Here is a 27,975-nt window from a genome sequence, read left to right as displayed (position 1 = left end):
ACCCTGGCCAAACACAACCCTGATGCGGCCCTCAATAAAATCGAGTTTGACACCCCTGATCTAGAACCTGACTATCAATCTGTTTTGGAATACATAGCTTGAACAAAGAACTCATAGTAATTCTGCTTCTTAACATTTACCTGTTTTTCTGTGCTTTTTTAGATAATAATTCTGATTACCCTGGGTTCTTTAACTGTACATTTCCCTTTCTGTAATCCAGATGTCTAGTATGGATTGTCTGTTTTCATGCATTCCATCCCAAAGCTCACACAAATGAATTTTATTATTTTTCCACTTTTGATTCCTTCAAAAATGGAGGTGGAGGAAAGCTGGAAGGAATATATTTAAAATTAATATAACACTTTAAAAGTAATACCGTGTTTTCCCAAAAATAAGACAGGGTCTTATAATCTTTTGAACCCCGAAATAAGCACTTGGCCTTATTTTCTGGGAGGTCTTCTTATTTTTGAGGTGCAGGAGATGGCGCGGATGGTTACCTCATGGCTGCTGCTGTAGGTTGCAATATTTTCGGGGAGGACTTATTTTTTGAGGGAAGGCTTATTTTAGTGCATGTACTCAAAAGCCCAATTGGGCTGATTATCTGGGGAGGTCTTATTTTAAGGGAAATAGGGTACAAGTACATTTTATATTATCCCTGTTCCACTCAGAAGAGCCCTGTAATGGTCGATCTGTATTAACATGTCTATATTGCAGATGAAGGCTTCTGAATGAGAGGAACTAGTGCCCTCTGTTAATATGACTGATCTGAACAGAAGATTTGTGTCTCAGTCTGTTTTAGCTATAACGTTACATTAGTTTACAAGCTTGGCATCTTTATTGGGACATCATGATATTCAGGTTTAAATAGTAGATGAAGTCCAGGAGTATCACTCTCTGATTCATACTTTGTGAGCCATAAAGAAGCAACTCTAACTCAGGAGTTGCAAAACTTCTCAGGCTGCCCACTTGTACAAGTCACTCAAGAGCAGCTGCAAAAGACCAGGTTGCACTGAATGTGATCAGAACTCATCTCTGACTCTCAGCCTCCTGGATTTCACTCCAGACTTAGAGTCCAATTTAATATTTCGGCTTGTGGATCTAGCTCTTCCCTTTGGAGCAGAAGGCTCTGGTGAATCCCCACTTTTAGGTTCAAAATTGTTGTCCTTCGTGTCTTCTTGATGTGACTGTTCCTGCTCTGCTTCTTTCTGTCTCATCAGCTTTTCTGCTTGACCCCGTTCCTACAACCAGAAAGAACATAGGAAGTGAAAAAAGAAAGGAGAGGCCTGTTAGAAAAGCACTTTACCATTTGATGGTCTCCTTCTTACTATCACCTATTCTCAATATTTGTATGGGAAATAATGTAATTTCAAATCAAGACAGTTGGAAATTTATCCAGTGATTCTGTTCTTACATTTCCTCACTGTAGCCTTATTGGCAGCTATTACTTTTTATTTTGCCTTTTTATTTTGGGTCCATTTCCACCCCTTCACCCTCTTCTTTGCTTGGTTACCTGCTCCTCATGCTCCTGAGATAGGGTATACCAGAGGGCGATAGCGCAGCGCCTCCCACGGGTCACAGCCCACACGCCATGGGGATTCTCTTCACCAGAGCTGAAGGCCACCAGCCTCCCGCATTTAGGGCGCACTTGAGCCTGCCAAAAAGAGGGAGAAATGATAAATCAACAGTTCTCCCCTTCCTTGCTATAGAATTCTCCCAAGGTCATACAATGACTGTCAGTTACACTATAGATGAGAAAACATTTTCTTGTTTTGGAGACAAGAAGAGAATTGCTCAAAGCCAGTACAGAGGAAGTTAATGTATTTTCCAACAAAAATTTGGCTGAATTTGCCTGATTGCTCAGTTTGTTAGGGACAAATGCTGTGAATTCAGTTCCAGTTATCCTTCCTTCTCTCCTAATCCTATATCCAAGGCTTGAGGCAGACTCACTGTAAGGGTGACAGCATCCATCTCAGTGAAGAAGAGATTTCCCCCTTGGAAGTCTTCATTCAGGTAAAGGATTGCACTGTAGAGAAATGAGAAAATAAAGAAAGCTAAAGGGTACCTGAGCAGTTTTCCATGAACCTTCCTTCACTTTAAATAATCAAGCTTCATATTTAAATTGCCAGAGATTTACATTTTTTTAAGAGTTTCCACAAAGGATGTTGCTAGAGCAGATTCAAAGGTTAACCTGGGAAAACATTGTGTTTCTAAAAAGGATCAAAGAAATTATTCAGGGAAATGTACGGGATCTGAAGCAGCCTTCTTTAAACTGTTCCCCTACAAATGCGTTGCACTACAACAACCAGCAATGTAATCTGGATGCCAACACATTAGAAAACGTTCATCTATATTCAGAGCCAGTGACAACTGTCAAATCCACTTTCTCTTTCTGTTCTATGAGCGCGTTCTGTGTGTGCTCTTCATTTATTGTCAGCAGTTAGTTGAAAGCAAAGCTGGTCTATCTGTGAGCTCTCTTTGACATTCCCTGTTTACTATTCTGCTTGTTTTGTTATTTGGAGAACTGCAGTATGGATATTTTCCATACCACCCACTCCTGTTACATGCTTTATTGCAAAAAAATATATAAAAATCCATTATATCTTGGATATAATGCCTGTACCAGCAGGCATTAATACGGGGGATTAATTTAAATTTGCATGCCTAAAAAGAAATCATACTTAATGAAATACCTTGCATGGGAAGAAGAAAATATATACTGTTCTCCGTACCTTCCTACCATGTCTTATTTCTCCAATGATTTTGCTTTTATTCTTCTAAGCTTTCACAGGGAGCTACCCAATCTCTCTCATTCTCTCCATCAAAACATGGGGAGCAAGTGAGCATAAGTTCATTTTAAACATGTCTGAAGTTCTTCATCAATTTGCAGTAACAGCTTAAAAAAAAACCCAGCATTCCAAAATTCAAAATATTCCAACCATATGAGCTTCTGGAAGAGAGCCAACAGCAATGTGGAATGATCTACTCTGCAGGGATCATTTCCCTGCCATGTCTTACATTGTTCTCTTCCTGAGCAGCAGCAGCGCACATTAATTAAAGCAAGGATCAGCTTGACATGAAAATCAGTTTCATTCTCAGACTCCTTCCACACAGCCAATGGCTACCGTTCCACACACATATTTTCATGCTGCTGTGTGGCATGAAAATAAGAGAATTGCTCAAGCTCTCAAGGCTGTTTGGCATTTGGCAGAGATTCCCAACTTCTCCTTTAGCTATCCAATTAGAGAGCACCAGAAACAAGAGGCAGTCCCAGCTATGCTCTTCACTTTGGTGTATTATCTCCTTACATTGAGAAAAGAAGGGAGGGAAAAAAGAAATCAGCCATTATTATGAGAGGAACAGAACTACGTTTGATGAGGAAGAAGAGGAAAAATAAACCTGCAAGTTAATAAGAATCCCAGAACAGGGTTAGGCAGAAGTTACAACAGGGCGCATCTCTTGCCCAGCAGCTCTAGAGGAAGAACGCTAAAACAATAATCACAGCCGTTCCTTCTTACACAGAAGCCAAATTAACTTGCAGAGTAAATCAGCTCAGTTTCTAATGAGCAGAGAGTTTGATTAAGAATACACAAGGGTGACACCAATCTTAAACTTGTTGCTCTCTTGAGCATGGAAAAAGCATCGCTGTATACTTCTACTCTAACCATAAAACTATGAATGGCAAGAGGTCTCTTTGTAGTTTCAGACTAAGAAGCAAAATACATTGGCAGTGATTCAGTTCTTTTCTTTTGCTAGTTTAATGAATTCCATGATAAAAGAATTGTTTGCCAGGTAGACTGTCAACTGATACATGCACAAAGCAGTGTTTCTTTTAGCTTAGATGAGTAAGATAGAAACAAATGGCATGAAGAAAAGCTTAAAGTATTTTGAAATTCTAGAATTCCATTTTGAAAAATGCTATAAGGTTCATGAGGAGGAGAACAATGCTATTACATGCAGTGGTGGGATCCTCCTGATTTAGCCACTAATTCGGTGATTGTATGCTTCGCTCTGCGCATGTGCACAGTTTTAACAAAACATACCTTCCGTGTTACTTCTGAGGAGTAACACAGCTGAGGCATGGCAATCCACTCTGCCGCACAAATCAGCTGAGATGATATAGGTAAGCAGGGGCAGGCAGGTGGGCCTGCCTGATTGTCAGAGCTAACCAGTTTGCTCCCCACCTGATTGTCAGAGCTACCAGTTCGCTTGAACCAGTTCGAACCGGCTGAATCCCACCCCTGACTATATGCCTCCTCAAAATAACTAAATTTGGAGGTAGGGGTGAAGACTATCACTCCAGTCCCATATGACTAAAGCCTGCAAGAGCAAAGCAATAGGAAATACCCACGCATTTGCCAATTAGAATCATTATGACTAACTATGTAAAATTCTCCTACCAGTTCATTTACTGAAAATATTTCTATGTACAAAATTGCAGGTAGTCCCAAAATTTTGACCACATTTGGAATAAAAATTTCCATTGCTGAACAAGGTAGTTGTTAAGTGAGGAATATGTACAGCTAGTAATTGGCTCAGAATTGAATTTAAAAATACTAAAATCGTCCTTAGATAGTGAAGTAGTCACCTTTCCATCCCACGGCTCCAAATTAAGAAGTGTCAATGAACCTAAGTTGAATTTATGGCATCTGCTTCCCTTTCTATTCTGGTAGAAAGAAAGAGGGCGAGAGCAGGTATTGAATTCTTTCTATTAATAACCAGAAATAATATGGAATAGAAAATATCTCTTCTTGGATAAACCATACTATTGGATAATTTTTTTTTCACTATTGGATTATAATGTATAGTTAAAATACATAATTTTTGTGATGCAAAGTTATTATAATATGAATTTATCCAACAAAAATTTGGTAAGCCTTTTAAACATCCACAAAATTATTTTTGTTAAAACACCTTTTTTTTAACTAAAAATGGTTATCTTTTTTAAAAATATGCACAGATAGATACTTTAAATACCATAAGCCAGAAAAAATGCTCCATATATGTTGTTATCATGTTATATTATATAATTTTATAAAATTGCCCACAATCTCTGGAATTGTGCACCCTTTGAAGGAAAAACTGTTTTTGGTTTTCAATTTTATTGTGATCCGAGTGTTCGGTCTAACTGTTTTAGGACAAAGTCCCAATACGTGCCACCATTCCTACAAGGTTAGAGGGCAGCAGTTTATGCAAGGCTAGTGTAGAGTCACATACAAGGTACAGTATACCTCTCAGTTCTGTAAAAGTTTGGCTTAATTTTGGTGTAAATCCTGCTCTGGGGGCTCTTCTTTCTGCAAATTGCTTGATATGAAAAAATCTCTATGGAAGAGTTTCTATATAAAAAAAGTCAAACCTTTTCTTTTGCTGGATTTGCAGTAAATTAATTTGTACTTATTATTTAATTAATTGATAAGAGCAGGAGCAATATAAATAATCTACATATTAGCTTCATGTATAAAATAAACAGTAAGTTGTGAATAATATCAGAAGACTTCCTCTTTTCAAAGCTGTATGGGAATGGTCAGATGAAGAATTCACGGATCAACTTTCTCTATTGAGAAGCCGATTAGATAGATGTGTTGTTATAGAAATGGCTAGTTACTATGTATTATTATGAAAAAGTAAAAAGTTGAGGGTAGTTATGCTTTATTTTACTGCACCAAAGGAGTTAGAAGTCAATGCCTTTTTTTCCTTTTTTCCTTGCTTTCCCCCACTATCCATTTCCCCTTTTCATGTCCTAATTTCCCTAATATTTGCTTTTGTATCTTCTTTGCATGTCATATTATTAATTTTATAAAACTAAAGACAAAGAGAAGGCAAAACAAGAGGACAAAGGTGCTCTACTGCCTCTGGACAATAGATGGCAGCACAAAGAATTGGCAATAGCAGTTGGAACCAAAGCACTAGCGCTGCCCAGCACAAAGCAGAATGACAGAATAACAGAGTTGGAAGGGACGTAGTCCAACCCCTGCTCAAGCAGGAGACCCTATACCAATCTGGACAAATGGCTGTCCAATCTCTTCTTAAAAACCTCCAGTGATGGAGCACCCACAACATTTTGAAATGTTTCTATCTTTCTTTAATAGTTTTATTATGGTAAATAAAAAGACAGAAAAAGCAGTGAAGAACATGGGTTATAAATAGACAGGCATGTCAGTAAAACCTTTTGTATGGTCAAGCCAGGTTTTCAACACTGCAGTGTCTCCTGCCCAGCTCTTCTAGATGCTAACAAGGAAAAGGAGAATCTTCTCATGGAGGAAGAAACTGTGTAGAACAGTAGCAAGTAGATTATTGACTATAATGATAAGTGACATCATACCAATGTCTGCAATGGAAGAGGCAATTGTGATGGAAGGTGTACTTGGAGGAGGAGAAGGGGAGAGTCTCAGCAAGAGCATTCGTGTTTTCCAGGGAGATGATAATACATTCTAGAGAGAGGCCCAAAATAAAAAAACAACAACTATGTGGTCCTGAACTGGGTGTGGGATGGAGAAAGAGGTTCAGGGTAGCCACACTCTAGAACAGGTTTCTCAACCTTGCCAATTTTAAGTTGTACAGACTTCTATTCTAGAATTCCCCTGGCTGGGGAATTCTGGGAGATGATATTCACAGAGCTTGAAGTTGCCAAAATAGAGAAACACTGCCCCAGTATCTACCAGTATATATATTCAATAGGTTAGAAGGTTATAGTTTTAGTCTGTCAAGATTCTGTCTACTAGATGCAAGCAAATACTTTAAACTTGTAAGGGTTTGGCTGAAGAATTCTGAAAGTTTAAATTCAGAAGTTTAAAGTTGCCCAGGTTAGAATCCCCTGCATTAAAGAATCAGATTTGGTTGGATTTCACTGTGTTATCTTTGGGTATACTTGTAAGGTCAAGATGTTTGTGTTACCTTATAAGCATACCTACAATATTTCCATCCCGAGACAAGTTCCTTTTAAAAGCAACAGTGTATAATATTGATATTTGTTTATTAAACAAATTTCTATGGCCATCTAACTCACACATGGTGAATTCAAAACAATAAAAAGCCACAATTTTAAAAAACCCAAGCTTGCTGACAGAACCTTCCTGGCCTTTCAGAAATGTAACAAGGATGGGGCCAATCCTATCTCCACAGAAGGGAGCCAGTATGGAGAAGGCCCTTTTTCTTGGTACCACCAGATCAGGGGTGGGTCCTGCCAGTTCTAACCTCTTCTATAGAAGAGTTTCCACAAATCTACAGTGCCATTTAGAACTGGTTCCATATCTCTCCCCTTGCCCGTCCGCACATCATCATGATGAAGAGTGAGAGGAGGAATTCTGGGAGTTGAAGTCCACAAGTCTTAAAGCTGTCAAGTTTGAACACCCCAGGTTTTTTTTTCTAAAGGGTTAGGGGTGCAAGGATCTTGTAACTTTACAGCTTTAAGACTTGTGTGCTTCAAATGCCAGAGTTTCTGAGCCAACATTTTGGTTGCTAAGCAAGAGCATTGTTAAGTGAGTTTCACCACATTTTACAAGTTGGCCACACCAACCCAGTCACATGGCCGGCAAGCCATTCCCATCCAGTCACATGGCCGGCAAGCCACTCCCACAAAGCAGGCCACACCAACAGAAGAGGTTCTAAAAAATTTTGAAACCTACCACTGCACCAGATATATTTTCTTAATAGATTAGACATGCCCTGCCTTCCCATTTTGGTGGGCCAGATAGATGTAACTGAAGAAAGAGGGTCTTTAAAATGAATTTCAAATAAAAGAAATTCAAAATTCTTACTTTAGTATCCAAGCAACCACTAATGACTACATCATTATAAACTGCCAGAAGCTTAAACAGTTTCAGTGGTTTATTGGTCAACCAATCAGCATAAACTCCCTTCCTCCTTCCAAATGATTGAATGGGGTTTGCAAGTCTGTTTAAAATTTATCATCTTTAATTATAAATAAATAAATGAAATGTGTATCTAAATAATTTAACTACGACGGGCTCAGCATGAGATATGCTGTATATCAGTTTTCACTCTGAAACTATTACCTAAAGTCTCTGTGTATGTAGGCAGGGGGTTCTCTCCAGCAAGTGTTTCCTTCTGGATCCAAGAGACAATTATCAGCATGGACTGGATGGCTGAGATCCATGCGGCCTTCCTGTTCTCCTAAGGAAGAACAACAAAAGTCATAACTGTTTTGTTCCCTTGACCAGCATTTTGTTACCCAATAGGCAAAAGAAACCCAAAGGCTGATTCCTTGTTTTCTTCTACAACTGCAGAATTTACGGTATATAGTATTGGTAGTCCTTGACTACAGCCATTCATTTAGTGACTGTTCAAAGTTACTATAGCACTGCAAAAAGTGCCTAATGACCGGCGTGCACGCTTATAACCATTGCAGCATCCTCACAGTCAGGTGATCAAAATTCAAGCACTTGACAACCAGCATGTGTCTGAAGAAACACACCTGGATATACCTGGTATACCGTATTTTTCGGCGTATAAGACGCACCTTAATTTTTGGGGAGGAAAATAAGAAGAAAAAAAATTCTGCCTTTGCCTACCAGCATTCATGTTATTCAGCTGACACATGGTAACAAGGTCAGCCAATGATGGCTATTTGGACTCTGAAATTTGCTGTGTGAGCAATGAGGAGACAGGAAGGAGCCTGGCTTAGTCGAGAACTGAAAGTGAAACGGCTTCTGTTTTGCTTGTATTTACTGCTACCTTGGAAAACCTGCTTTTGGTAATGTATTGTATATTACTATTATTTTGAATCCTGCTGAATCAGTTACTGTGCTTTCTGAATGTGATTGCTGCTGCAAACTCTAACCAGCCAGGTCAGCTTCAGCACTTATTGCAGCCTGATTCGGTACAGCTGATTGGCGGGTGGATCAGACTGCCGAAATACCCCCAATCAGCTGTTCCAGGCTACAGGGATTGCCACAGACCATCGCTGCCTCCATGCCTTGTGTTTTATACTCTGAAAAATAAGGTAATTCCAGTAGGATGGAAGTGGCATGTGATTAAAAAAAAAAAGTATATTGCTATTTCTCCTCCAACAAAATTCCTCTCAATGTATCAGTTTAGGAGAGATAGCAAAAATCCCAGTTTCAAGCAGAAACCCAGCTTATCATACGACTGCTTTATCTCACTTAGACATGTACTGTAGCAGTCAAAACTCCTAGAGAGTGAGCAGTGCCTGCAGTACTTCATTCTAACCACCACACCACTGTGTCACCATATGTGTTTTAAAATCAAATCTTAATCTTAATATCATAAAACAGTGGATTTTTAATTTTCAGCTCTAAAACAGAATTTATATTTGAAATTTTGCTCATAAACTAAAGAATGAGAAAGTAGCATATTTTAAATATCCCTAGACGTGTTTTGAGTTCTGATATTTACTGCTTTATTAAAAAACATGAGATGCATTTGCCAAAGTTATATAACCAAACCTATGTTCGCTACTCATTCCATTCAATAGGCTGCATTATTTTATTTTCCTATTTCTTCAATTGATTGATAATTTTGCAATACATTTACCAGAAATACCATGTTACATGTTAGAATGAGATGCATTACAAATTGTCATCATAAACATGAAACTCTTACATTGCAGGTCTCAAGAAAGTACTTAAGAGCTCCTTACCCTCTGTAGCTGTGCGACACACAAGATGTGTGAAAGAAAAATAGAGATTTTTCCCAGGGGTAAAATAGGATTCCACAATTTTCCGGGATTTCTCACTGGCTTGCAGGAGAAGTTTAATATCTTTCCAGTTCATGCTACTGTCCTCAGCCAACTATAAGAGAAAAACAAATCAGTGCAATTCGTAATTTCTATTAAATCTCAGGAAGATCCAGGGATATCTATGAAAAAGAAAACTGATAAAGACCCATTATGAATATTTTTAACAAAGTAGGATGGAAGAGGTGGCTTCTCTTATATCAAGTCAGAGAAGAAATTCAGATGGTGACAATTTTCTTATGGTTCTAGACCAGGGATATCAAACTGGTGGCCCACGGGCCAGATGCGTCATACACAGGCCATGCCCACCTGAGCTCTGCGAAGAGAAAAGGTTTCACAAAACATCATGTGATGACAACATGATGCCACATTTGACACCCATGCCCTAGACCAGCGATGGCGAACCTTTTTTGGCATGCGTACCATAAGCGGGAGGTCCGTGCATGGGCGTGCCGCACCCATAATGCAATGCGTGACCTCTCCCCCCAGCGTGCTTGCACGCATGACCCCCATTTTTTGCATGCTTTTTTCGCCCTCCCAGGCTCCAGAGACTTTATAGGAGCCTGGGGAGGGCAAAAACAGCCTCCCCCTCCCCCGGAGGCCCTCTGGAGGCTTCAGGAGCTTCCAGTTTGTCCGTTGGGTCGTTTTTCATCCTCTGGAGCTTCGGGGAAGCCTCCTGAAGGTCCCTGAAGGCTCCGGAGGGCTTAAACCAGTCCTACGAGCAAACCGGAAGCCCATTCCTGAACTTCCGGTTTGCCCGTAGGGCGGTTTTTTTGCACTCCAGAGGCTTCAGGGAAGCTCCTGAAGCCTTGGGGGGGGGAGGAGGCTGTTTTCACCCTCCCCAGGCTCCTATAAAGCCTCTGGAGCCTGGGGAAGGCAAAAATTGGCTTTAAAAAAGGCTGAACTCAGCTGGCCAGCACGTGCAAGCTCCGCGTGCCACCTGTGGCACACTTGCCATACGTTCGCCATCCCGGCCCTAGACTGTCAGTTAATTATGGATTTTTTAAAAATAAGGTATCAATAAAGTGAGAAATAAAAAAAATCTACTCCTTTCCTGGCTCTACTTTCTGCTTTTTATTTACCTTGATAAGTGATATTAAATACAAATGTTCAATTTTCCCCTCCAAAAAAATGAGAATTGAGCAAAGATTCCACCACTGGTCATAAAATTCCTTAAAATTCTTTTATCTCATCATCACTAAGTTGTGTCTGCCTCTTTGTGACCAGCCCCCGCCTTCCACTGTCACCCAAGTTTGCAGAAATTCATATTTATTGCATCAATTACACTATCTAACTATCACATCCTCTCCTGTTCCCCTTCTTCTTTTGCCTTCAACCTTTCCCAACATCAGGGTATTTTCCAAATGCATTAGAGATGCATAATAATTCACTCATGGGAGAAAAGGTAGTAATTATTCTCCAGGTTTCTCTTGTAGGCAAACCAGAACCGGAAAATAGGCAGAAAACCCAGAGGCTAGATAGAAAAGGGTGGTTTCTTCAAACCCCGCCCTCCTCTTCCTTCCTGCACCTTGCATTGTCCAGATGGAAAATCTTGAGCTGGGATTAGAGAGAAAATACATCTTCTGGAGGGAAGGACCAGAAAGGCTGTTCAGGCTGCAGAATGATCTTGAGATATTCCTAGGTTGGGTGTCAGCAACCTACGGCTCCGGAGCTGCATGTGGCTCTTTCATCCCCCTGCTGTGGCTCCCTGTTGGCTGAACCCACCATTGGCTGGCCCCACCCCTCGCAATCCCCTTCCAGTCACTCCTCGCCTGGCCTGAGAGAAATGAGAGAGAGAGATACACACACAGAGAGATACCCTTTCCCATAGAAAATACCGGGAGCCACAAAACCTGGGTAGGCATGGCTGGGGGGGTGTCATGTGACTGGGTGGGAGTGAGTGATGTCGAGTTGGCCACACCCACCCAGGTTTTGTGGCTTCCAGACCGGTGTTTTCTTTTCTGTGGGAAATGAGTCCAAATGGCTCTTTGAATGTTTAAGTTTGCAGACCCCTGTCCTAGGTAAAGGATGAACGATATGGACTCTGGAAACAAGTGCTAAGGTGTGTTTGTTGTATGGATATGGCCATACACAGAGCAGAACCATGTTCCTAAAGGTTTAATTTAATTTCCTTTTTTATTATTACTTTATTTCCCCTTTTAATTTTATATTTCTTAGTTTTTACCATATTTTGTTTGGTCAACAAAAGAAAAGGAAAAATTAGAAAATGAAACAAGTTTTGTATTGTTTTACACACTCCTTCCTGATCTCTTTTTCACCTTATTCTAATCCTATCTCTCATTCTACTTTCTCTATGAAGTGCTCCAAATTAATTATATGTGCATATTTGTAATCTTATATAAAAAGATTCCAAATATGATTAATAGAGTCTTTTTACTTTGTTTCAGAAAAAAGGAAAAGTTAATCATTTGTTTACCACTTCTCAGTTGAGACTTTCACTATCCTTCCCCCCCCCCCAAAAAAACCAGCAATTGGAAATCTTCAAATTTACTTGCATAACACATACATTGTATGTAAAGTTTAGGAAAAAAATGAGGGAGATGTGCATGTGTCCTACTCGTCTTTAATATTAACTTTGTAATGTATATTTATGTCTAAAGCAGTGGTTCCCAATGTGGGGCCCACGCCCCACAGGCCGGCAATTTGATTTTTAATGTGGGCAATTTGATCTTTAAACCAAGATAATGGCCTTTTAGGCTTCCTCCACGTTGGTAGAGTTCACTTTTTGAGTAAAGTAAGAATTATATGTAACGGAAGTAAGAATTATATGTCACCGGTGTGTGTGTGTGTGTGTGTGTGTGTCAGGATTTTAGAGATGCTTACGTGGGCCAAAAAAGGTTGGGAACCAATGGTCTATAGCCAGGATGGCGAACATACGGCACGTGTGCCACAGGTAGCACGCGGAGCCATTTGTCAGGGCACATGACACATTTGTAGTCTTCCGGAGGCTTCCCTGAAGGCTCCTGAAGGCTCTGGAAGGCTTAAACTGGCTCTATGAGCAAACCAGAAGTCCATTCCTGAACTTCCGGTTTGCCCATAGGGCCGGTTTTTTTGCACTTTGGAGGCTTCAGGGAAGCTCTGGAAGCCTCCGGAGAGCCTCCGGAAGGGGCAGGGGAGGCTGTTTTCACCCTCCCCAGGCTCCTATAAAGCCTCTGGAGCCTGGGGAGGGTGAAAAAAGCATGCAAAAAATGGGGTGTCGCGCCTGTCATGGCACATGCGCGCTGGGGGTGTGTCGCACATTGCATTATGGGTGTAGCACAACCACGCACGACCCCCCCAGTGCTCCCCCCGCTTATGGCACACGAGCCAAAAAAGGTTCGCCATCGTTGGTCTATAGAGTCTGTGAAACTGGAGAGGGGGGAGGGGGGAAAGTTCTGCAGGACCGGGAACTTAGCTCATTCTAAAATCACTAAGGCTTTTACCTGCAAAGCTTTTGCCACTGTGAAGCCTTCAAATCGCTCATGTGGAGTATGAGGGGAACGTCTGCCACGATAGCCATCTCCGGTTCCTCCAGCTGCCTGAAACAGGCACAAACTTATGAAAGATTTGGCATTGTCCTTCACCAGTGAAAAGCTTCTCTTTCTATCAGACGGGCTCACGCAGAGCATTTGCTGGCTCCTATCCTCACCATGGACAGACGAAGGATGTCTTTGCATTCTGATTCAGTGAGGACTCTATCAAAGACGACCCTCTGGGTACCATTGAGTTGGTGAGAATCCATGCTGATGGCGATGTCTTCAAAAGGTAGTGGTTCTGGGAAGAAATAAGGAGGACAGAAGTGTATATAGAGATGCCATCAAACATTAATATTCATCATGAGTACAAAAGAAGAAATAGGCCTCAACCTGAGACCACAATTGAGCCCAAAATTGTTATTGGTAATTGAAATATTTGTTAAGTGAATTTTGCCCTGTTTTACAACCTTTTGTGCCACAATTGTTAAATGAATCACTGCAGTTGCTAAGTTAGTAACACAGTTGTTAAACGAATCTAACTCCCCCATTAACTTTGTTTGTCCGAAGGTTGCAAAAGGTGATCACATGATCCTGGGACACTAAAATCATCATAAATATGAGTCAGTTGCCAAGCGGCTGAATTTTCATCACATGACCATGGGGATGCTGCAAGAGTCATAAAGTGTGAAAAATGGTCATGTCACTTTTTTCAGTGCTCTTGTTGCTAAACAAACTGTTGTAAGTCGAGGACTACCTGTATGCTCTAGTTTGCAATCTCTGAACATACTGTATATGTGCCCTTCTTATAAGTTATAATTGGTATTTGCTTAAAGGATTTTGAAAAATTCCATGCCACTAAACTATCCTCGCTTTCAGATTATTCTTTGGAAGTTGGTACCAGCTAGGCTGTCATTATCCGTCAATTTCAGAATTCAGATGCAAGATTACTGAAACGGTCTGATACAAAGCTTATAGCTGTGTTACTGACTCAACTGTTATCACAGGTACCTTGATATGTGTGGTCTTATTATTATACTGTATTATTCATTTAAAATGTTGTTTATTCAACGCTCAATGCGATTTCCAATGGAAAATAAAAATTAATATCTGAATTAAATTAAAAACAGACATCCATTTAATAGAATTAGCAGCAGCTAATAGAATTAGCAGCAGGGCCACATAGCAATTATTGAAATTTTAAAATAGTTAGATTTTACATTTTAAAAATCACTGTAAAAATCATAGCTTCTACAGTCTCATTAGTGATACAATACCAAAGTCTTGGAAAAACAGAGGTAAAGGTCCTTATAGCACTCATCATTCTTGACTCATGCATCATTACAATCATAAATCAAGGACAACCTATAGCCAAATAGAGAATCCATCTGTCTGTTTGTCTGCCCTTCTCCTTATCTTTTTGTCCATCTGCCTTTCTGCCTGTCACACACACGCAAACACACACACCACACACCAACACATAAAGAGTTGACCAATGAACCTTTTGAATAGATACAATTTAGGAATCACTGAATTTATTTAAACAGAAATATAATGCATCTTATCATAGTGGGGTAGATTGTGACCCAGTGATATCCGACTGTTTTCCAGCTTCAAAGTTATTCTCTTTGCTTACCCAAGCCAATACTTCCAAATATGGTGGATTAAAGCACCTACCATCTTTTTTAAAAAAAATATTAGATTTTTTTTAAAAAAGAAAAAACTGTGACAGTTTCCGTCTATACAACATTTTTTCATAGCGATATACATCCTTTATGTGTGCATTTCCCCCCCTCCAATATGTCATTGTCTATACATGTAATTCCAGTTTTTTTATACATACAAATATATTCATTTCTTGACTTACAGTCATTTATTGTACATTGTTTCCATTTATACGTGTTTGTTACTAATTTCTAACTCCTATATCTTCTTCGTTTAATCTTTCCTTAAGCTTTACACCTTTCTTCTAACCATTTATACCAACCATTCCATACCATATAATAATCTGTTTCTCCTTTATCTTTAATCTCTTTTGTGAGTCTATCCATCTCTGCGCACTCCAAAACTTTCCTTATCACATCTTCCTCTAATGGAATAATATTATTCTTCCACTTTTGTGCATACATAATTCTTGCTGCTGTTGTGATATGTAAAATTAGATATTGTGTTTTTTGTTATCATACTTCCTTGTGAATATTCCCAATAAAAATAATTCCGGTTTCATATTTGCTGCTTAGTTATCTCTTTGAGTATTTTCTTAATCTATTCCAATATTGTTTTGCTTTTGGGCACGTCCACCACATACGATAGAATGTTCCCTGATTTTGTCTGAATTTCCAGCAGTCTGGTGATATGTTTGGGTAGTAGGGTAGTAAGGGTAGTAAGATGGGAAAGACTACACTTTATTTGATCTAGGATTCATTGGCTGACATCCAAACTGAGGACTGTTATCTGTGGAGAAGCAGCTGTGGCATCCTATTGTTGATATGCCTCTATACCCAGTAGGCACTCTGAATACATATTTGGTGCTGAGATAGGTTCTATAGCTCAGCAATATCCCTTTGGGTCCCTGTGGCAGCTAGTAATCTGGAATCCCAAACAATGCCAGGCTTCAGTAGGTGACCTTCAGTACTGGGAAGGAGATTTACTCCATCTCATCTTTAAGAGAAACTTTGGAGTCATCCTGCTGGAGTCTCCCTCTGCTTTCATTATGATAAGACGAAGAAACATGATAATCTTTCTTCCCATTTATCAATTCTTTTTCTGGTACTCACCACTTTGATCCCGTTGTTGCATATGTGAGGCCTTCAAACTTCGTTTCTCCTGATCTTCTCTTGGGATTAATAAACAAATATAGAAAAGGCCATAACTACAGAGCATGACTGCCTCTTCAATTAAATAGCTCAGCAATAAATCAAATCTATTATAATTTCTATTCCGTTACATTTAAGGACTCTTCAAAAAATCTTTCCTAACAGAGCTGAATCGTTGCCTTTCATTACGGTGTCCTAGAATTGCATCCATATCTTACATTTCTGCTCTGAACACTTACTTGTGTTTCTCCTTCATGCTTTCAGGGATCAGTTCCTTGGGTGTCCATAAATCCTAAAGAAACACATCCACCACTTAGCACTACAAAATTAAGTTTATTGACCCATTTTCTTTTTTCACAGGGCTGCATTATAGCAGACACTTCCCCACCACAGCAGGCACATGTGTCCTACTTTCTGGCTATTCCACACAACAGAAATATTTGTGAAAGTTCAGCAGACTGGCGGGGGAGGGAGAATCGTCTGTCCTGTTTCCTATAGTTCTACAAGCAGAGTGCTCCTTCCCACACAGTCAGTAACAGCTTTTTGGAAACACTTTCATCTATAATTAGCATGTTTACTGTGGTGGCACACTACCTTTGAAACATTTTTTTCTATTGATGCTTGACCGGCATTAAAATGCTGTCGTTTTTAAAGGCCTCTATTTGACATATATTTTAAAATTTTATGCTGATTTATGTTTACTTTGGTATATGATTAGCATTCTTCTGATTTATTTAGTCTGGTATTGTTTTAGAATTTTGTTGTGTTGTAAGATAGCATATCTGGGATGTTATGCTTCTTACATATTGCCTTGATAGTCTTAGATGGCATTGGCTGAAAAAGGCTTATAATAAATGAATATATATCCTTAAAGCATAACTTCTTTCAGTTCATTTCATGCATTAGAAAAGGAGGACAGAAAGAGGATCCTATGTACTATTTTATCAAGCAGTATTTGATAAATGAGATCAAGGAATAGCTTTGTTGCAAGGAGGCCATGAAGAATCTACCTTTGAAGAAAGACAACCACTTACTGGATCCTTAAAAGTTTCATCAAGGTGCTGTACTGCGTAATAGATCAGTTTCTTTTCCATACGGGATCGTTGCACATAATGGCGGATATTCTGTAGATTGAAAGCCGATGTTACAACGTGGTAATATAAAATAATGTACAGAAATCACAAATGATTTGAGTGTTTCTTGTTCAAGGAAACACAACCATCTCTGCTGCAGGCAATCAACCCTGCCTTCAGATCAAATTAGATGTTATATTCAATATGAGCTTCACATTTTTGTCTTGTGGTCCCAGTCATGGTAGAGACAGGAACTTATGCCACCCCATGCTGCAACCACTCTTGCAGTTGTTACTTTCCCCTGAAGGAAGCTGCTAGTCAACAGCAACTTAGGACAAACAGCAGTGCTAGAACCTCTAAAGGACAAGAGAGGAAAAACTATCCACAACTTTCATCTTAGACTTCTGAAAAATGCAAGGTCCTAACACCAGGTTTTTCAGGGAATCAAAGATGTGGGCTGCAATGGATTGAAACAAGTAAGAGCTCACTTTCTTCCCAAGCAAAAGCAGCTGCTTGCCAGCTAAACAAATCTTAGTTCGTTCATGGTCATCAAATTGTATGAGCATCAGAAAAAGAAGAAAGAGACAGTAAGGGCACGCCAAAGGGATTATGGGTGATGGGCTAAGGATGAGCTGGAAACACTTTAATCTGATGCCTATCCTTCTCTTTGCTTTACCAATTCATTCCTTGGGGAATGAATGATCTTAATTTCTTGCCATTCAGTCTGAGGAACGTATTGCAGTCCCAGACCAATATTTAAGAGAACACAATATTATAACACATTAAATATTATGTATTCTGTATAACAGGACTTACACAGAAAGTAATAATGTAGAGGATGATCTTTGTAAACTACGACTGTTGTTAAAATTCAGCAACCTCATTGGAAATAATTAAACGTTATTTAGTTAACATTTGGGGTAGAATATTAGCTCCTGCTCAGAGGAGCAATTAAGATTTTTAATGAATGGTGTCATGAGTTCTATTGTTCATTTATTTCAAAGTGTAGCAGTGCATATGGAACAGATTCAACTTCTATATCTACCGCTAAATATATACCAGTGTGATTTTCATAATGGATATTGATATATCTACCCGTTTTTGCTCTTATAGGCAATTTGTCAATTTGTAAGCTAATGCTGGAAATGAAAGAAAATAAAAGAAAGGATCCTGAGGTATAGCTTTAAAAATTGCTATTGGATAGCTTCCAATCTAGAAACATCCTTATAAATACATAACTGAATGCCATATACTGAGCCCAGTACTTTAGCCTTGAATATAATTGTTACTATGCTGACATGCATATTTAATAATTACAAAGGATGCTTTGGGGGCTCATATGAAAAGGTCCTTTGCTTGATTGATCCGGCAAGTAGATGATTGAAAGTGGATGCCTAGGTATTTAAAAGGTATGATTTGTTCAATACAGTAGGTCTATCATTAATCATCCACTTAATTGAGTGCTTGAAACACTGGAGAATATTAAAGCCTTTCTTTTAGAGTAATTGATCTTAAGGTATTCCCTATAGTAATAGGAAGATAATGCTTTAAGGCATCTACATAAACCCACTTGGATAATGAAAGAATAGCTTTATTGTTGGCACAGAGAGGAATGGATACAGAGCAATGAGTAAAAGTTGGTGGATAACATTCTAACCATATTATTGTTTAATTTATATATTAATAGATGTTTTATAGCAAAGACTACTTCTAGTACTAATACTAGATGGATTTATAGTTGAGTGACTGCATCCAGTGAGAACTTATTAGTGGCTTGCTTCAATTTATAGAAAGAAATATGGAGAGGAGTGCCACAGGGTGCAATCCTGTAGTGTTCAATATTTTTATCAGAGACTTGGGGGATGAGACACTAAGGGAGTGCAGATATGGAAAGTATGATTAATATTTCAGATGAAAAAGTGAAGATGTTAATAGAACTAGACAGGCTTAAAGAGTGGGTTGAAATGGATAGGATTGAATTTAGTAGAGAGACATATCAGATTCTGTATCTTGGTAAGAAAAATGCAAAGCACTAGAGTGGAAGAAAGTTTGATTGGCACTAGTACATGTGGAAGTGACCTGGATGTCCCTTTTGAACCCATCTTAAATATGGTGCAGATGCTAAAAGGCAAATGCTACTTTGGGTTGTATTAACAATAGCACAGAGTCCAGATGATGGGAAGCAATTGTTTCACTCTATTGGTAAGTCTCCCTTTGGAAAGGTCTATCCAGTTCTGGGTCCCACAATTCAAAAAGTAGTGACAAATCAAAGTAAATATGGAGTATGTCTATCAAAATGGTGAATAGTCCAGAAACCAAACTCTATGAGGAACTTTTAAAGGATTGGAGAACTTTTAAAGGATTGGATCTATAGAAAAATATAGATACATTTAAGGGAAGATAACAGTACAATAACAGTTTTCAAACAACTGAAGGATTATCACATAGATGAGAGTGTGGACCTATTCTCTATTGTCCAGAGGGCTGGACCAGAACGAGTGAATGAAAATTATAGGTGCCAACTAGACATCAGGAGGAATTCATGATTGCATGGACTGTCAGCAATGAAACAGGTTACAGGCGAGTTTTCCTTTCTAAAAAAAATTCTTCAAACAAAGGCGAGATAGTCTATCAGGGATCTTCTAGTGGAACCTCCAAGGCCCCTTCTAACATTATGATGCTATCACTGAAACCTTATTAATTTGTCAAAACTGAGAACTGAGAAAGATTTCAGATAAGAGAATTGCTGCTGGCTACCTCTCTGGCTGGAATAGCTATTTCTTTTCCCAGATCTGCTTGGTACTCTTTCAACCTCTCCAGCATTTTTTCATCTGATGGATAGAACAGCAGGAAGGTAGCTGCACATTCAGCAGCAACAGTCCGATTTCCAACTAAAAGAAAGAAAATGATCTTCATCATCATGTTTTTTCTGTCTGCCATTCTGGCAAAGCTTGACCCCAGAGTCTTACATGAACTTCTCAGCTGTTCATTTTCTGCTTACCTCTGTCATAAGCAAATTGCAATAAATCAAAATGAGATGGGATGAAATCTTCTGTGGAAGACACCCTGCCTGGCTTGGTGGCAATATCAAGGACACACTGTTGCCTGCATTTCAAGACCTGGACATAATGAGCTGGAAAGCAGAGAGAAACACAAGGGGCTTTGGCATCTCAACTTTCAGAAACACTGAAACAAGTATTGCTAAGATTCCTACATTTTCTGCGTTTCTTATTTCACCATTCAAGTAATGCATGTTAAATTTAAAATACGTTGTTTGAATCTCACATTTTATTTCAAAATCTAATTCTTGTTAGCCTATCTACATTGTTTTGGCTTTTGTCAGTATGACAACTTGTGCAGTGCTGATTGCCTATACAAATTAAGTCTAGAATGTTATGTTATTTATTATTTTTTAAACAGACAGGTGAGCAAAGACCGGAGAAAAATTGTTTCAAATTTAATGAACCAAGGGAGGTGTTAAAACTTCCATGTCATGCAAAATAGAAAAAGATAGAGAGTGTGGATCAGAGATTGGAAACTAAAAAGATCCCCAAGGAAATATACGCAGTGCTTGAATTAGTTAGCAGTTAGCTGGGTATCATTTTTCAGTGGTAGCATTTACAACTATGTTTTTCATCCAGTGAGACCAGATTTTTTTGAATGAAAGGATTTTGTGCTGGGCTCTGATATTGACTAATAACCCTCTTCTAATTTTCCCTAGGAGAGTGGAGACCTTTTTGATTATTGTTATGGGTACAAATTAGAAAATGTTCCAAATTGACTGCATCTTATTCTGAGACCTATTATTTAATTTCCTCATCTCCAAACGCCTTTTAAAATCCTGACAGCCTGGAACCATACATTCATTTGAGATGCCTCCCTTCTCATTGGCCCCTTTTAAAACTGATATAATTTCTAATTTGTAAAATTGACCAGGAGTGCAACATTTTTGGAGGATGTAGGATACTAGTAATGAGATACTCCTGCAGTTTTACAAATTAAATCAAGCAATCAATCCTTACTGACATTTCCTAATTTTTTGGAGTGGGAGAGACTGGCACTTCGAATATTGAGAACATGGTCATAGACATCCCCATAAATTTGAACCCTGGTTCCCAATTTTTCAATGGTTTTTTTAAGTAACCAATAACTTAATTTTCTCCCATATCTGATTCCAAATTTCAGGATTCTCCCCCCTCCCCCTCATTTTTTTTGCAAAAGGTATTATAGTTATTGTGAGAACATGAAAAAATGGCAGTTGTTTCTCTTTACAGGGACACATTTTCTAATCAGTTTTAATAGGTTCACAACAAGATCCATTGCTATCTTACCCTGAATATTTAATCATACCAATTAATACTTAATCATACTGATTAAGAGCTATATCTCACCTAATTGCTCCTTTTTTTAAAAAAAAAACACACCTTTTTCAATTGATCTCCCATATCATGCTCAAGTATGCTGTGCTATGCATTAAATCATTTTCCTCACTGAGATAAACAGGCTATATAGGATTACCTCAGTGAGGTATTTTGCATCACCTCGAAACTTTGTAGTTCCAATACTCAGTTCTTTTTGGTTATTCTTCCTGAAAAGGAAGCCTTAGAAGCAAAAGGCTACGCTGCTTTGCAAAAGGGCTTCAAAAGGATATTTTGCTCAATCTTTTGTCAAAGTGACATATTCCTTTGAAGATCTGAAAATCTCTTTTTAAAAAAGTTGTTTCTTTCAGACAATGCCTTATGGTTTTCACGTACTTGCTAGCTCACACAATTCATAATACTTTACTAAACCTTTGATGATACCTGCAATGCTTTCATAGAGGCCTAGTTGCGTCTCTTCCTTGTTATCCTCATCTTCCCGGGGCCCTTCACAAAGAGCTCTGCAATTCTCCAGTGCCAGCAGCCCCTCTCTGAGCGATTCTTCCAGTTTTGCTGCTGCCTGCTGGTAGTCATCCATACCATAATGATACATCCCAGCTTCATAAGCTACCTGCAGAGTCAAGAGAACCAAACCACCTTTGTTAAAGTCTAAGGATTGTGCAGGTGCTGATCCAAAGAATAGTACAATTATGTACTCAAAAGTACAAGTAGTCCTCAACTTACAACCAATCCTTTAGCGACCGTTCAAAGTTACCACAGCATTGAAAAAATGACTTACGACTGATCCTTGCACTTATGGCCTTTGCAACATTCCCACACTCACGACAAGTGACCACACTGTGATGTTTTGTCTACTGCTGTGATGGTTCAGCAGAATGTATTATCTCCAAAAAATTTCACGTCATTTTTAAAAAATTATTTTTGGATTTGCCTTATAAGCATTTATAGCATTTGTATAATTTAAATCCTGCTCTACAATAATAATTTAAAATACATTTTAAAAAAACATTTTAAAAAATTTTTTAAAGAGAAAAATTGGATAAAAAGAAAAACATCACTTCTAGATATCAATAACCACTCAACCTAAAGAAGCAGTTTGTGTTTTTAAAAACAGTTGTTAGATTTCTGCTAAATAATTGTTCCATCTGGGGCTATTGCATAATAATAATAATCGAAGTGACATTGACAGGTTGAACCTGCCAAGAAAAATATGGGGCAGGGGGCTATTACAAATGCATCAAACTGCAGAAGAAGAAAAACAAAGTTTGAATGATTATGTGAACCAAAGTACAGAAAAATTGCTGCAGGCTGTGAAAACGGAGAACAGCATAAAAACAACAGAAACAAAGGCAGAATATAAGGAAAAACAGCTGGTTGACAGATTAAATAGATGGAAAACCAAAGCTTTGCACTGACAGCACTTGAAAAACATTGAAGGAAAATGTGATGACAACTTGACGTGGACATGGCTTAAGATGGGAACTATCAAGAAAGAAACGGGAGGTTTAATACTGGCTGCTCAAGAACAAGCTAATGCCATGAAAGCAAAGATACAAAAACCACTGATAACCCAAATTGCCGACTTTGCAATAACAAAGTTGAAACTGTTTCACATTTAATATGTGAATGCAGCAAAATTGCGCAAACTGATTACAAAGCTAGACATGACCAAGTTGCTAAATTAATCCACTGGTCATTATGTAAAAAATATGATTTACCCATATCCAAAAAGTCATAGGAACATAAAGTGGAAAAAGTTATCAAAAATGAGAAGGTGAAGATCTTTTGGGACTTTCTAATACAAACGGATCGTCATTTGGAGCACAACACGCCAGATATCACGGTTGTAGAGGGCCGAAGTGTACAGTTTATTGATATCGCTGTTCCTGGAGATGCCAGAGTTGAAGAAAAAGAACTAGAAAAAATAATGAAATATCGAGACCTGGCGAAACTACATGGTTATGGATGAAGCATGCAACAGTGATACCCATTGTCTTCGGGGCACTTGGCACCATGTCCAAGAATTTTACAAGATGCATCAACAAATTGCAGCTTCCTGTAATACCACCAGCGGAACTGCAAAAAACTGCGCTACTCAGAACATCTTATATTTTAAGAAGGTACTTGTTTGATACCTAGGACACTGGCAGCAAACCGTATTAACCATTAACACCAGTCACTGGTATTTGTAATGCATTTTTGAATGTTCAGTTGGCTGAGTTTCATGTTTAATGAATAAAATTGTTTAATAATAATAATAATAGTAGTAGTAGTAGTAGTAGTAGTAGTAGTAGTAGTAGTAGTAGTCCCAATTGGAGCAATACCTAAAGGGCTACCTCACTATTTGGAAATTTTAAATTTATCAGACTTGAACATTCTGATCTACAAAAAACCACCCTACTTGGAACAGCTTATATCCTCCAACGTTACCTTAACAATTCCTAGGACCTTGGCTAGGACTCGAGCTCTTGAGCTACCAACCAGCCCCAAAGGCTGTGAATCTCACCAAAGATTAACCACATAATAATAATAGTTTAAAGAAAATTAAGGCAAATTTAAAATGTAAAACCACAATGAAGCCAACTGGAAAGAAACAGGTACTGATAGTAACGATATAGCACATTTAAACACCAGCAGGTTTTTCTAATTTTGCAGGCTGGTTTCTGTTGTTCTGCTTGTTTAAATTTACAGAGGTTTTATGCTGTAGTTCTGTTCTGAGAACTTGCAAGAAGAAATATGAGGAAAACACATGAGGACAATGTTTTCTTATCCCTTACAAAGCAAGGGCTAACAGCACAATTATCCATAAGAGTCAACGTACTCTTAGGCATTTAGAATAATGACTCCCAATCTCTACACAGCAGCCCTTCTGATCTGTTCTATAATAACCAGTTTTCCAAAAATATCTCACCCAATGTGGTTGAGCCTCCAGATCCCGAAAGCTTTCAGATTTTACCCCTGCCATGCGCTGGTATTTCTCCATGTCCTCACGCATTTGTAGGTGCTGTGGATTGGCTATGAAGAATGTATGAGCTGAAGAGACAGCTTCCTCCAGTTTTTTTAGCTGTTGAAAAGAGAAAATAAAATCCTTTTTGGCTAAATGTAGAATACAAGAAAATCATCTCAGTCTGGGAGCAGGGAGGTTAAAAAGGAATACAGTAATCCCTCTGGTTGGATCCATTTGCTCCCAGATCGTACTATTCACTAAAGTATCTGTGAAATAATGTTTATTATATCATAATTATATCATAATTCACATGCTAATTGTAATTAGGAGACATATAGACATACAGGCACACACACACACACCACACACATATGCAAATATAATATACCACCTCATTTGATTTTTAAAATCTTTTTTCTGTGTAGTCAATCTGCAGGAAACCTCATTCCATTGACAGCTATGTGGTATCTGGGTTGAATTCACATGATTAACACTCACATGTACAGCAGTCAGTTTTATTTATTTTATTAGAATAAAAAACCTATTTATCATAGCCCTTCCCACTTAGGGTGGAAAAAAATTGCTCTTTTTTAAAAACGATGGAGAACTCTAAGAAAACAGAGGAACAAGGAGTCACCTCAAACTTGAGAAATGGAAAGAAGTCTTCTCAGCTATTGGTTAAAAAAAATTAACTAGCTACAAAAACCTAGTTCAGCAACAACAACCACAATCAAATAAACCAAGCTGAAGACTATTATTCTGGAAATCAGGTTATTTCAATAGAAATAGGTAAAATCTAAACAGTATTACATTTAGAATCATATTTTTACATTCTATGTGTTTAAGTCATTTTTCTTCTTCTTTTTCTTCCTTTTAATTTGTCAAGAAAAACAACACTGACTGTTGAAAGCCCTCTCAGCCTTAGATAGCGACGAATGCCAACTGATCCTCCCCAACCCCTCGAAGGAGGGAAGTGGTCTAACAAGCTTCAAGGACAAGACAAAATGAATAAATAAATGCAGTTATGATGTGTAAGCCCAAAGTGAAAAAAAGTTCAAGATCTCCAACCTTTCACCCTGTAGGATCAGCTTTGCTAACACAGTCCCCAATGAGAATGCCAACAGCAGGTCAGCCCGAGACATTTTGCTATTGAGCAATGTAGTGTTTTCTCACAAATTAACATCATTACACCACCCAACTATCTTGTCATCACAAACAGAGACACAGAAAAGCAGTATAAATGTAACATCAGTAGCAACAGCAATGTTAAACCAACATTTTATTGCTCATTCATTGACTATCAAATTATTGTTCATTCCACGTTGTGATCTCAAGAACTCTGAATTAGGATCCTGTGAGATTAGTTCTTTCATTTTGAAATGGCCTGCAAACAATGCTCTTTAAAAGGCGGCCCAAGCCCAACATTTGAAATCTATAGATCGATCAACATTTCATGCAAGGCAGCAGTACAAAATACCGTGTTTCCCCCAAAATAAGACGGGGTCTTATTTTCTTTTGACCCCTGAAATAATTGCTTGGTCTTATTTTTGGTGAGGTCTTATTATTTTTGAGTTGCAGGAGGTGGCAAGCGTGGTCACCTCATGGGTGCTGCTGTGTTGCAATATTTTCAGGGAGGGAGGGCTTATTTTCAGGGGAAGGGCTTATTTTAGTGCATGGGCTCAAAAGCTTGATTGAGCTTATTGTTCAGGGAAGTCTTATTTTCAGGGAAACAGGGTAATTAACATCTGATGTCAGGAATTTTCTCAAGTTTTATCAAAGAAACTCAATGACCTGACTACTGGTTTCAGTGAAAACAAAAAATAAAATAAAATACAGATGCAGGGAAAATAAAGCTGGGTGGTAGGGCTGAGATTAATGTCCTGCCCAGAAGCGGCTGCAATAGAGAGTTTGCACCCAACAGATGACTTCAGTACTTTAAACCTGTCCCTCAGAACCCATCTCTAAGAATGTCTCAAAGAACAGAAATACAATGTTAATGTAAAGAATGTATTGAAAACTGTATGGATAAGGGACTAGTTCAGTGTTTCTCAACCTTGGCGACTTTAAGTCCTGTGAACGTCAACTCCCAGAGTTGAAGTCGAAAGGACTTAAAGTCGCCAAGGTTGAGAAACACTGAACTAGTTGAAATTCAAAGCCACGAGAGTCTGCAGGAAAATTTAAGAGCTTCCCCGGACTTTAGGAAGGTATTCGATGTATGCTAATACTTTGATGAGGGGAAACTGTTGCGCTGCTCTTCCCGCGGGCGGGGAAGGGGATGGTCGAGGACGGGCAGCCACATCAGCAGCTGCAGCACACAGAGGGTCCCGCCCTCCCCGCCGCTCACCTTGAAGAAGGCAATTTGCAAGTAATTGTAGGGCTCCCTCTCGTCAAAGTCCTGTTGGATGACGCGGCTAGCTCGGTAGCGGGACGGCTGACCGCCCAGCCTCCGTCCCAGACATTCCTCCAGGCATTCGGCTCGTTGCAGCACCCGGTCGAAGAAACTGGTTTCCCACGGCTCGAAAGGCGACTGACTCCCAAAACAAGCTTCCCTCTGGCACCCGCTTCGGCACTTTCGGCGCGCCTCCTGCAGCTGCGAATAGCTGTGGAGAGAGCGCTGGAGCAGCTCGGAGGCCCGGGGCCAGTCCTGGGCGAAGTACGCACGCACCCCGTCAGCGTAGAGCAAGTCGAAAGGGGCTACCTGGCTCGAGCCTGAAGAGAAGCAGCCGCAGCTTCCAGCCAGGAGGAGGAGGAAGAGAGAGAAGGGGAGCATGGCCGAGGCGAAGAGGGGACGCCGGGAAGCGGGATTCGAGGGAATGAAAGCCAGAAGAAAAGCTGCAAACGTAGCTGGAAGGAAGGGGGTGGGCGGAGAGAGAGCGAGCGAGCGAGATGCCTCGGCTACTTTCCGCTCTTCTGCTTGGCTGGGATGGAAAGGGGGCCTGCTGGAAGGAAAAAAGAAGGCGGAGACCCAAAGAGGAGGAAAGAAAGGTACGGTACTCCAGAGCCGCCCGTGGCTGGAAAGTCCTCCTGCAGCGGAGGGTTTGGCGAAGGAGCGAGAGAGCCCTGGCTGGCACTCTGGGTTCGAGTCATTGCGCGAGAGGAGAATCTCTCCAAAGGGAGGGAGGACAGGATGGACGCTTAAGCAGCCGTCTTCCCAGCTCAGAACACAATAGAGGTCTTCAAACTTGGCAACTTTAAGACTTGTGGACTACAACTCCCAGAATTCTCCAGCCAGCTCTTCTGGCTGGAGAATTCTGGGAGTTGAAGTCCACAAGTCTTAAAAGTTGCCAAGTTTGGGGACCCTTGCAATAGAGGCTCCGGCCTTTGAAGTACTGTATAAATGCTCTGTTTAAATGGAAGTTCACCTTTGCAGGTAAAACGTATGTACGGTTTATTACTTGTATTTTGCCACAGATGGCTGTTGCTCTGTGTGAGAGGAAAATGGCCTTTAATAAGCAGCTATAGGGGTGAAAAAAGAGCTTGAGCCTTAATCACACACCCCAATCTTTGCTATAACGGGTGATTCAACTGAGACTGCTGTGGAAGGGCCCATCAGTTATTTTAGAGAGGATGGTATC

At 39.4% G+C, this 27,975-nt stretch overlaps 1 protein-coding gene across 1 annotated transcript; it reads right to left on the bottom strand.

The window, feature by feature from the left end:
• Nucleotides 1-268: 268 nt before the first annotated feature.
• Nucleotides 269-27,373, bottom strand: P3H3 (prolyl 3-hydroxylase 3). The gene is made up of 15 exons (XM_087716442.1): nt 26,745-27,373; nt 24,365-24,517; nt 21,877-22,063; nt 20,076-20,207; nt 19,832-19,965; nt 17,036-17,125; nt 16,241-16,293; nt 15,963-16,021; nt 13,362-13,486; nt 13,156-13,251; nt 9,617-9,767; nt 8,013-8,130; nt 1,948-2,023; nt 1,511-1,651; nt 269-1,238 (listed from the first exon to the last, which is right to left on the bottom strand). The coding sequence occupies exons 1-15, from the start codon at nt 27,168-27,170 to the stop codon at nt 1,020-1,022; spliced, it is 2,160 nt and encodes a 719-aa protein (XP_087572568.1). The 5' UTR covers nt 27,171-27,373; the 3' UTR covers nt 269-1,019.
• Nucleotides 27,374-27,975: the final 602 nt, after the last annotated feature.

Source organism: Thamnophis sirtalis, unplaced genomic scaffold (assembly GCF_051295495.1).
Source record: "Thamnophis sirtalis isolate CommonGarterSnake01/CBP01778 unplaced genomic scaffold, rThaSir2_p1.2 scaffold_5, whole genome shotgun sequence".
Classification (NCBI taxonomy): domain Eukaryota; kingdom Metazoa; phylum Chordata; class Lepidosauria; order Squamata; family Natricidae; genus Thamnophis; species Thamnophis sirtalis.
Note: the sequence above shows the minus strand (reverse complement) of the source record. Positions and strands in the feature narration are given on the sequence as shown.